Raw genomic sequence first — 12,500 nt, 5'->3', positions numbered from 1 at the left:
AGTTGCTAAATCATGGCGGTCATGCTTTAAATCGCTGGAACTGTGAATGTGCAAATCTAACCTCAGGCAGAGCAGGAAATGCTCATTTGTTAAAGAGAAAAGTCGACAGTCTATGGCAGTGTGTTTTCTCCTGACTCTACTTAAGGGTCGAGAAGGAATGGGGTTTAGGTGAGGAGGAAGTGCAGCTGCTGTGAAGAGGGGAGAGTCCTGGCACTTAGCCCAAACACTGAGATTGCATTCCCAAATGGCACCATATTCGCTATAGTGCACTACTTTTTTTGCACTACCCATAGGGCACTTGTCAAAAGTAGCGCACTATATAGGGAATAGGGTGCCATTTGGGACGTATTCAAACACAGAGGGATAGAAAGACTTAAGACCCCCAGAGATGTATAGGCTATAGAACATCCTCTGTTTAAACAGTGCTGTTGAATCGGGAGTTGTGCATTTAATTAGCCTCTCTCATAAGAAAATATATTAGTTTAGGAACTGCCTGCATATTGGGACAGTAAAAACACATATAGAATATATAAATATAGGCCCATGTTCCATTAGCAGATCATGATATGCCTTCAGTCTAACTATTGGTTATTACTATATAATTAGGCCTACGTATTAATATATGATTATAATTTAATGGACAGAAATAAGGATTCAGGGGTGAATAAAGGAAGCTGTTGAATAGCTACATCATGTGTGAGTATAATACTTTAATTCTAGGTTCTCTCTAATGTGCACCAACTCACTGAATCCTAACTTGTTTGGATAGCTGTTACAATCAGTTACTTTGTGTCTCACTAAGAGAGCCAAACTTGTTACATTGTTGCCAAAAGTTTGCAACATCGTTGCAACTCAGTCATAGCCAACTAAACTCAACTCAACTTATTTAAGATGGAGTTGAGCCCCCACTAGTGTGGGCAGACTGGGGTTCTGAAGCCACATGAAATACAAGTATTAAAAACAACGGTTTTCAGCACCTAAAGAATAGCCTGCATTTACACAGGACAATGTAATGTGTTAAATGCAGGCTGTTCATTGAGTGCTGAAATTCCTCGATTTTTACAAAAACTTCATTTTATATGTCATGTCGGGGCTCCAATCCGCCAACACTAGTTTTTCACGTGGAGTTGACGGCTAATCAGTGGTGCCTTTTCAGAATGCTCATTTACATTCCGTAGGATGATGCTGGCCCTGGAATTATTAGAGACTAAAAAAACTACCTTGTGCACAAAGTCAGCAGTTTATCGCAGTAAAAACAACATCTCCAGCAATAGTTCCTGGTCAACTGACATGGGACAGACATACGTTAAGAAGCAATATCTGAATATCAGTGCCATTTCCTTGTCGAACAATTTAATTCAATTCATGCCTCGTGACAGAAATGAGTTGTCCAACATCAATTAGCCTAGGCCATTTAAGATAAACCATAACTGGAGTAGCAAACCAGCTTCAAAGCATCATCACATTAACAACCGTCCTTACCCGAAATCCTGATCCATAGATTTGAAGAAAAATTTATAATTCGGCTTGTTCAAAACATGTTTGAAATCCAAAAGTGTTATGTCTTCAGAAGGAATAGGGATCTTCACCAGATACGGCGTCTCCTCCTCGTCTATGTGGTAGATTATTTTGGTTTCCGCCATTTCGCCAGCCTTTTTCGGTCCCTCAGAACTTTACACACCGATTAGAACAGGACGAGTGGACGAGGTCTGACCGTCGAGGTCTGACCGTAAAGTTACCCTCTCAGCAAACTATTCTACTTCTGAAATCGCGACCATTTAAATCCTTCGGTTGGTTGTTTACTTGCAGCTGTCCTTGCATACATTAATTATTCGGTCGCTTTCCAGTTTTTGTTCGATAGTTTAATTCCCTCAGGTACGCTGAAATTCGTAGAGTTTCCTAAAACTTTTTAGGCATCAACTGGGTAGGGAAAGAGGGGGCTCAAAGCTATCCCTGCACTGCTAGTAGCCAACGCGGCGTGTGACGTTATAGGCTACACAGGCGTATCTTTACGCCCCTATATCCCCTTCCCTGCTCAGGACATCCAACTGAAATCCCAACAGATAGCATAGTACCCCTTCCCTGTTCAGGACATCCAACTGAAATCCCAACAGATTGCGTAGTTCCCCTTCCCTGCTCCGGACATCCAACTGAAATCCCAACAGATAGCGTAGTTCCCCTTCCCTGCTCCGGACATCCAACTGAAATCCCAACAGATAGCGTAGTAGTATGTAGGCCTACTCATGATAGGACTTTCACATGTACAATAAAATTGTCTTGTACCCGCTGTAAAAAATAATAATAATAATCCATATTAAAGTTTATCCAATGCTCGGATATATAGGATTTGACCCAGCCTGCTTTCACAGATGCATGCAATCAGTCAAAACAGAATGTTTTAAGACTGATTGACATCTGTCAATTAGGTCTATCAAAGACAAATCACAGAACATATCACATTAACTCTTTGTGTAATAAGAAATATATTTTCTGGGGGCAAAATAATCACAGGACTCAAGAGTCACGCTGTCACAAACCACAGCCTGAAATGGAATACAGCATGCACAATGTTAACAGGGTTGCTTTAGATGAGTGAGCCATTGCTTCAAACGGAATAATCTTGGAAACCCAAAACCTTGTGTCCACGAACGATTACAAACTGAAGGACTTGGATGTGTCCTAGCTACAGATTGTATTTTGTAATTTTTTACATGTAACCTTTATTTAACTAGGCATGTCAGTTAAGAACAAATTCTTATTTACAATGACGGCCTACCCCAGCCAAACCGGGACGACGCTGGACCATTGTGCGCCGCCTAATGGGACTCCCAATCATGGCCGGATGTGAAACAGTCTCGATTCGAACCAGGGACTGTAGTGACGCCTCTTGCACTGAGATGCAGTGCCTTAGATCGCTGTGCCACTCGGGAGCCCACATAATGTGATTTCACCCCTCCCCCCCCCGCCCCACCATTTTTTTTATTTTTATAATTACGATTATACTGGTTACAGGGCCCAGTTTTTCAAATGTTATCTGCAAGGATTTCCCCAACGGGGTAGGATAAAATGTTTGAAATGGAGTTTTTCAAAACTGAAAAATGAGATTCAGTTCCTCCTGATAGGGATAAGAATTTGGTCATCCAATGTCACCTTTAAATCAAAAAAAGGTAGTCTTGAAAAAGACACCAGTGATGAAATCTTATTAAGAAGGAAACTGAGAGGGCAGAAAATCTGACTTGTCTTGCTGAAGAGAAGATCAAGTTGACAATGCTCCAACAAAAAGAGAAAACTGTGCCTTCGCTTCCTTCAAGCATGCTTGAAAGATGCTAGGATTGCATTTTCAGATGAAGACTTCTGAACAATATGGATTTGTGTTTAGAATTATTTGAGTTATCCGGTGAGATGGTACATTTTCAAAAAATATTGAACACTTAAAGTGTTATATTAAAAGTCATGCTTTACATTTTCTTCAAATATTTTTTATTTCATCTTTATTTAACCAGGTAGGCTAGTTGAGAACAAGTTCTCATTTGCAACTGCCACCTAGCCAAGATAAAGAGTAGCAATTCGACACATACAACAACACAGAGTTACACATGGAATAAACAAAACATACAGTCAATAATACAGTAGAACAAAAGAAAACAAAAAGTATATATACAGTGAGTGCAAATGAGGTAAGTTAAGGCAATAAATAGGCCATGGTGGTGAAGTAATTACAATATAGCAATTAAACACTGGAATGGTAGATGTGCAGAAGATGAATGTGCAAGTAGAGATACTGGGGTGCAAAGGAGCAAGATAAATAAATAAATACAGTATGGGGATGAGGTAGGTAGATAGATGGGCTGTTTACAGATGGGCTATGTACAGGTGCAGTGATCTGTGAACTGCTCTGACAGCTGGTGCTTAAAGATTTTTGCAGTTCGTTCCAGTCATTGGCAGCAGAGAACTGGAAGGAAAGGCGGCCAAAGGAGGAATTTGCTTTGGGGGTGACCAATGAGATATACCTGCTGGAGCGCATGCTACGAGTCGGTGCTGCTATGGTGACCAGTGAGCTGAGATAAGGCTGGGCTTTACCTAACAGAGACTTGTAGATGACCTGGAGCCAGTGGGTTTGGCGACGAGTATGAAGCGAGGGCCAACCAACGAGAGCGTACAGGTCGCAATGGTGGGTAGTGTATGGGGCTTTGGTGACAAAACGGATGGCACTGTGAAAGACTGCATCCACTTAAGTGTTACTTTTAATATAATGAAATACATTTAAAAATATTTAACACTTAAGTGTTATATTAAAAGTAATGCAATACATATTTTTTTTTTATAACTGACAGGCAAACTTGTTTGTCTTGGCTATATTCATATAGTTCATCATGCACCAATTTTAGCATTGGGTTTTTCAAAACTGAACATGTTTATTCTGATCCTCTGGATAGGGATAAAAGCCAATTTAAGCTTGATCGAAAATGTGGTCGGACAATACGTGTGGAGGGTGTGACGCAATTGCGGAGCCTCCAGAGGCACGCATAGGCCAAATTGAGGTGCATACCGCATCGCTGTGGGCCTAAAAAATGTTGTAACAATGCGGAGTGCTCCGTATAGCTCCGCAGTGACATGATTGGTTGACGGTGGGTGTGGGCGGAAGGTCCTCTATAAACACAAACTCACTTCCTTGACAACTTCCTTCACAAAAGCTCTGCTAAACAGTCTGTGCTGCTCCGCGAAATGCAAGAAGTATGAATGCCCCTGACCTTTGCAGAGGCCGTATCACCGTAAATACCGCACGGCCAATGCAGACGTAGGATTGACCATGCAGCACGTTTAAGTATGGCATTTATGGACAAAGGGAAAACTTTATCATGTGTACCAAATTGTTAAAATGATCTTTGACTGATTTATATCCATTTTTGTACCAGACCACGCCCACGTGGATGTTTTTTGGTCAATAGCGGCCATGTTGTTTTAGGTTGTAGTCTGGAAAATACTGCGCTGAGAGACCTTTCTCCATAAGAGAGACACTCTTTTGGACAGGTCTCTATATTGTAATCTATTGGGTGAGTTATGTTAAAATATTTTCTTTAGCCAAAAAGACAGCAAAGTTTTTCTGAACTTTGTATCTGGATCAACATAACTCACCCAGTAGATGGCAATATAGAGACCTATCCAAAAATCTGAATCTGGATTCTTTGATCTTGATATTGTGGTATATGGATCAGAATGATCCCATCCGATAAGTCTCAAAAACCGTCTCAAAAACAGTTAGATCGATCTGATCCTGGATAACAAAAAAACAGGATTACAGAATCCAGATCTGTCTGATCACCCACAAAAGGTTTTGATAAACCGGCCCCTGGTGATCACAGCATGCCAAAGACAAATTGTAGCAAAAGCCACATTCACATTGCACTAAGTCCAGGTCTAACAAATTCTTGTGTGAAAGGTTGTCAAAGTAGCCCTGGGATCATTTTAAGTCAGGGTTAACATGAGCCCTGTGCTAAGATAATGCAGTGTGAAAAGGCATAGAGGCCACAATGTCTTGGTTAGTGACTAGGCTGATGAATCAGACTGTGATACCAGCTTCTGGTACAGTCTGAAACTAAACAGTGCAAAAATGTGGACCGTTTCCTTACAAGCCAGAAGGTCGACTAATAATAATACATTTGAACTTACTCTACCAGTAGTCCATTCCTTCTCACTCATCTCCACTCAACACGCTATCAGTTTCAAACAGAAGACCTGCTTCTGCCATCTTACCGAACCCAATAAACACCTTCTTTAAATTTGCATTGTTGGATTAGGGCTGGACTACTGCATTTGCCCCCCCCCCCCCCAAAAAAAACAAATCATGCTATTCTACACATTTTGTCATGAGACTGAGAAAATGTTGCAGTTTTAGAGCAAATTTCCTGCAATTCTACACATTTTGCTATCATATGCTATTTAGGGGCCCCGGAACATGCCCTGCGTACCCATTCAGAAATCCTGCCCTGATAGCAAGCAAATGAAAGGTGCATACCTACTGTACTGGATTGTAAGGCCGGTCACGGCCACCCTATTCATCTATTTATCTTATCTAGCCCTGTGTTTCCACCAACTATTCTGGAGTGTGAATTCCTTACACTTTGTGACACAAAATGGAAGGGGAAAAGGACAGCAAAAGATAATAAAAATTGCCCTACCATCTAACCCTACAACCATTAAAACCTCACCACCATTCTACATCTGATCGTACACCAGGCCCGCAGCCTGGGAGGACAGGACAAGACCATTCAACACACCTTGTAACTCCTCTGTAGTAAAATCTCATACACCCATGTACTTCTCTGCAGCTGACACCACAACATATATTTTCTGTGATTTACATTCCATTTCTGCAGTACAGTTAATAACCATGGCTATGAATGCTAAAACGCCAACCTTACTGAAACATGTTATTTCCGATCACTATTGGCCTCGGCCTACTCATAGAGAGCCTCTTAGGATCCCTCGCCCTGGACCCATCTTCGTCTACTACTTTTCATTGCTTCAGCATACGACACCTTCTGTACTACTCTGATCCTGGCAACCTCAATCTGCCTTTCTATCACCGGACACTTCTGATCTCCAGCACCATGGGTACCACTACAGTTAACACACTCATCTTTTTCCAAAGATACTACACGTTCCTTTGTCTCATGCCCTAATGCACACTTCTCAAATCTAGGAATCTCCCTCCTACACATAGCCATAAGCTTGGCATCTAAAACACCATAATGGATTCAGGACAAAAACTCAAATGGGATAACTGACACATCCTAACTTGACTTGGTTGGGTAAAGACTCTGCGTCAAAACTCATCAGGACAGACAGTATCCATTTCACCACGCTCTCCACCAGGTCTGTGTCGCACCAAGCGGCAGGAGTCACAAACACCGGGAATCCTCAATTTCTGTTGGTCCTCCTCAACACTTAGCGTCACTCCAGTTATCACTCCTTTCAATGGCGCACTGCTGCGGAGAGCAAAGAAAGTCACAGTTCTTGTTCCAAGGCGCGGAGTGTCGGCTCCCTCTGGATGGAAATCATAAATCCACTTAGAGTTACTTTCACCAATTCAACAGGCCAACCACTTCTCCACCAATCCTGACACCACATATGGATCACCCAGAAGGCAAGGATACATTCTACCCAAAAATCTTGCTCCCACTGGGTCAGAATCATCCTTGTAATCATCGGGACAAGGCCCGAAGTCGTCAGTCTTCAACGCACCTGCCAGATAAGTCATCCTAACCCTGTACCTGTACCTGCCGTCATTACTCCCCAAGGTTTCCCACCCAGATTCATTGCCATGATGCCTTAAAAAATAAATAATAATAATTAAGACTATGATTGGAAGAATCAGGTGTGTTGCCGATTGGCCTTCATATGTCTACACTGTCCATAGGGTTCAGGGACCGTATTCACAGGCAGCCCAATTCTGATATTTTTTCCACTAATTGGTATTTTGACCAATCACAGATCTTTTCACATCAGATCTTTTTTTAGGGATGATCTAATAGGTCAAAATACCTATTAGTGGAAAAAATAAACAATTGGGCCACTTGTCTAAAACGCAGCCATAGTGTGAATCGTCACCTGATAATTTCGCATATCTGGCTTGTTCAAATCTGAAGAACAGTTACTGTGGCAGTCTCGTGTGCATTTCTGACAGTAGCAAAGGTAGAGTTCCAGCCCGACTAGATGCGTAGACATTGCATCAACCAATGGTTGCGTGCCACGTCATCGACTGTGCAGTCTGGCATCAGACAAACATATCATATGTGTTTAGCTGATATATTAACCAGACCTAAGACCCTGTTCCTCATAAGACCCTTTATAACAAGTCCAACATTGCAAGCCCAATTTTCCTAGGAATGCCCTGTAACTTGATTAATCAGGAACCTTGGGACTTGTGATAACCTGATTCACATTCAACCAAGACTAGCGATAGGTCTGGCTTTGCAAACTCAGGAAACCAATGCAGGCCAAAGAAATCTAGGAATGTTACGATTTGCAGGAACATGTGAAAAGAGTTTCCATACTTTCCATGTGCAACATTCTTGTTGGTCGAGTCTACGGAATATGTCCCCTGATAATTTGTACATCTGAGTTGGACTGAATCTTCCCTCAATTATAATGAAAAAGAATGACAGAACTGCCCTGACCATCTTGAACGCATTAGAAACCCCCGTAAAACACTGCAAAGGATATTATCCTAAAGCTCTTAAGTCAGCGTTCTTAACAAATAAGGCAATATTTCTGATTACTCTAGCTCAATGGGGGGGGGGGCAAAGTATGGCCCGCTGGCCACTTCAATTACCCCTTTTCTCACCCCAATTTCGTGGTATCCAATTGGTAGTTACAGACTTGTCCAATCGCTGCAACTCCCGTATGGACTCAGGAGAGGCGAAGGTCAAGAGCCGTGCGTCCTCTGAAACACAACCCCACCAAGCTGCACTGCTTCTTGACACAATGCCCGCTTAACCCGGAAGCCAGCCACACCAATGTGTCAGAAATGCATGCCTCATAGGTCTTCCAGTCATGGCCAGCTGTGACACAGCCTGGGATCGAACCCGGGTCTGTAGTGACACCTCAAGCACTGAGATGCAGTGCCTTAGACCACTGCTCCACTCGGGAGGTCCCCCCCAAAATGCGTCTCTCCGTTGAATTTCAAAATCCCGATGTGGCCCTTGAGCCAAAAAGTTTGCCCACCCCTGCTCTAGCTAGTATACAGTACATAATGATAAAGACAGAAATGCATTGTCAAACTATACTGAACAAAAATATAAATGCAACATGTAAAGTGTTGGTACCATAATCTGATATAAAAGATACCAGACATTTTCCATACGCACAAAGGGCTTATTTCTCTAAAATGTTGTGCACCCATTTGTTTACATCATTGTTAGTGAGCATTTCTTCTTTGCCAAGATAATCCATCTGCCTGATAGGTGTGGCATATCAAGAAGCTGAATAAACAGCATGATCATTACACAGGTGCACATTGTGCTGGGGACAATAAAGGGCCACTCTAAAATGTTCAGTTTTGTCACACAACACAATTCCACAGCTGTCTCTAGTTTTGAGGAAGGGTGCAATTGGCATGTTGACTGCAGGAATGTCCACCAGAGCTGTTGCCAGAGAATTATGTTTTTTTTCTCTACCATATGCCGCCTCCAATGTCATTTTAGAGAATTTGGTAGTACGTCTAACCAGCCTCACAACCACAGACCACATGTAACCATTCCGGCCCAGAATCATGCCGGCCCAGGATTTGCACAACCAAAGAATTTCTACACAAACTGTTAGAAACCGTCTCAGGAAAGCTAATCTGTGTGATAGTCGTCCTCACCAAGGTCTTGACCTGACTGTAGTCTGGTGTTGTAACCAACTTCAGTTTGCAAATCCTCACCTTGGATGGCCACTGGCACGCTGGAGAAGTGTGCTCTTCACGGATGAATCAAGGTTTCAACTGTACTGGGCAGATGGTATGACGTCTTGTGGGCGAGCGGTTTGCTGATGTCAATGTTGTGAACAGAGTGCCCCATGGTGGTGGTGGGGTTATGGTATGGGCAGGCATAAGCTACAGACAATGAACACAATTGCATTTTATCGATGGCAATTTGAATGCACTGAGATACCGTGACGAGATCCTGAGTCCCATTGTCGTGACATTCATCCGCCGCCATCACCTCATGTTTCAACATCATAATGCACGGCCCCATGTCGCAAGGACCTGTACACAATTCCTGGAAGCTGAAAATGTCCGTTCTTCCATGGCCTGCATACTCATCATACATGTCACCCATTGAGCATGTTTGTGATGCTCTGGATCGACGTGTATGACAGCGTGTTCCAGCTCCCGCCAATATCCAACAATTTCGCACAGCCATTGAAGAGGAGTGGGACAACCTTCCACAGGCCTCAATCAACAGCCTGATCAACTCTATGCAAAGTTGTGTCATGCCGCATAAGGCAAATGGTGGTCACACCAGATACTGACTGGTTTTCTGATGACCATCAGATGCATATCTGTATTCCCAGACATGTGAAATCCATAGATTAGGGCATCATTTCAATTGACTGATTTCCTTATATTAACTGTAGCTCAGTAAAAGCTTTGAAAGTGTTGCATGTTGTGTTTATATTTTTGTTAAGTGTAGATATTCTAAACTAAGTGTACCTTGGCAAACATGTCAGAGTGGTCATACCTTCCTGTGTGGTGTCCTGTAAAAAACAGGAGTTCCCTGAACCTGATGCAGTATACACACGATTTCTACCTCCCCATATTGACTGATACCATTAAATAATAAAACACAATACAAGTAAAGGTTGTCAAGTAAAATGTTAATGCCGACTGCTAAGTGTCTCTCCATTTAGAGACATCAGTATCAAGCCCGTCTGGACTTCATCTTGTAAGTCTCAATGTGCTGGCTCCATACACATTTCTGTGAACACAGTCACTGTTCTATTAGCAATGGCAGTTAGAATAGCTAATATCAGACAAACAGGTACTATGTTGAAGTTTAAAAAAAAGTCAGACTAAACGTACCCAATTCTGGTCTCCCCATCGACGACCGTTGGTGAACAGGCAAGAGGTGAGGCTGGAGGTAAGGTCTTTGCCAGCGCCCCATTGATGGGCATTGCAGTGTAGATCAGCTCCTGGCCCCTCAAAGATACTGATTGGTTACACACAGAGCACTGATTACATTATCAATATTGGTTATGATTAGCATGGTGGAACCATCCTGATCGCTACATTTACCTTTCTATTTCACTTCAGATATCATGATGTGTAGAGAAATAGAATGGTAAACGAAGCGATCAGGCAGGTTCCACCAGGCTAGGTTATGAAGGTGAATTCAGACAAAACACAGAACTGTTTTAACCTTTGACCTGGTAAAATGTCACCAACCTGATTCAAGTGTCCTCCCTGTTCCATTTCTAGGAATGCTCACAGCAAAGGCATGTCTGTGTGATGCTGAGGGGCCTCTTACTGGTCTTCTCCATGTTTGGCTGCAAACTGGACATCTCGAACTGCAGCAGCAGGCAATCCTCATAAACAATGTATTTCCTCATCTTATGAGGTTGTGTTGACTGGGAGGGCCTGGGACACAATAGGCACCCAAGTGGTAAATTGCATTTTGTTATAGGACAAAGCTTTTTGATAATGCACTTCACAACCAAAATGACTACTACTTGTATCTGCTTGGCTGGGTCATTAACCTACTAGTTTATCAAACCAGTTATTTTTTAATACAACTTTCACATAACACACATTGCAGTAACTGTGGTCAAGCCAATTCTAGGTCATCACTAGTTACCACAGCCACAAAGTCATAAACCCCACCCATTTCAAAAAAATAAATCTTCATTTGATTTGAAACCTAACCAGACTGCTAACCTCATGCCTAACCTTTAAGACCAAAATATTTGTTTTCATGAATTTTTACAATATAGCCAATTTTGACTTTGAGGCTGTGGTAACCCTAATTCTATGCTTTACAAGATGTAGACCGACAAGCTCCAGATTGGATTGATTCAGGCAAGTGACACCGTTATGGTTTGTTGCGCCTAGTTCACTGTATTAATCAGACTCAGACATGAGTTAGCTACCACCATATCTGCATCCATTATTTAGTTTTGCCCTAGACAATACAGAACACGCTTGTATGAGCTACAAACTTGCAAATCAGATTTGTAGGCTAACGTTAGCTAGCTAGCCTGCCTCGCTAGCGCTGTCAAATGATAACGTTACATAACCAGAAGTATCTAGTCAATGCAAACTTGTATGAGATTTGACCAAACTAAGTTGTAATGAGGTAGCTAGCTAGTTATCTAGCTAGCTACCTAGATTTGCACATGGAGTTTAAAAAAAGGGGGCATGATTTGTTGACAATGGTTATCCAAACTTCATTTACTCGTTGTGAAGCACTGAGGTTCCAAACTCCGTTTTAGACTAACTATGACCAAAATTATCCTATTTAAACTTTGTAGGCAATTTTGACACTAGAATAAATGTTTGACTCATATCGATGCCACATATGCAGTTATCAAAGGGATTAGTTGCTTTTTAGGGGTCATTCTTGAAATTCACATACCCACCATGATACAATACATGCCCTTACCATGAGTTCCAATTTTAGAATGATCCTTGTCAACCAAAGGCTTGGCTTCATCCTTCTCGTCACCTAGATCTTCAATCAGACACTCTTTCTCTGTGGTAAACTCTGCTCCAAAGTCTCCAATGGGCTCAGGAATTAACTCAGGGTCTGGGATGGGCTCCAGCTCTGAGAAGAGACTACAGTTAGCACAGAGCCTAATTACCACACATCCAAACCAGAAAGGTCATTACCTCCTTGGGACCGATTAGTCCTTTCTGCCTGAAGAGGCCATCATATGTTGTAGAGCTAACGAAACCTTGCTTGTTGTCGGGTCTGACCATGGGGCCCAAGGGACTACTAGCATTTTGGGATTTGTCAAAA

General features: G+C 42.3%; 1 protein-coding gene across 2 annotated transcripts in view; it reads right to left on the bottom strand.

Annotated features, from left to right (window-relative positions):
- The window catches only part of LOC106602818 (segment polarity protein dishevelled homolog DVL-2), a 34,461-nt gene extending 32,362 nt beyond the window's left edge, over positions 1 to 2,099 (bottom strand). Inside the window, exon 1 of one of the 2 annotated variants that reach the window (XM_014195710.3) lies at positions 1,483 to 2,099. In XM_014195710.3, coding sequence (XP_014051185.1) covers positions 1,483 to 1,643 — 161 coding nt within the window. In that variant the 5' untranslated portion in view covers positions 1,644 to 2,099. The remainder of the gene's footprint in view (positions 1 to 1,482) is intronic. The other variant, XM_014195709.3, reaches the window with a different exon arrangement.
- Positions 2,100 to 12,500: the final 10,401 nt, after the last annotated feature.

The sequence above is a fragment of the Salmo salar genome, chromosome 04 (genome assembly GCF_965601325.2).
Source record: "Salmo salar chromosome 04, fSalSal1, whole genome shotgun sequence".
In the NCBI taxonomy this organism is placed as follows: Eukaryota; Metazoa; Chordata; class Actinopteri; order Salmoniformes; family Salmonidae; genus Salmo; species Salmo salar.
This window is presented reverse-complemented; position numbering and strand designations above follow the sequence as displayed.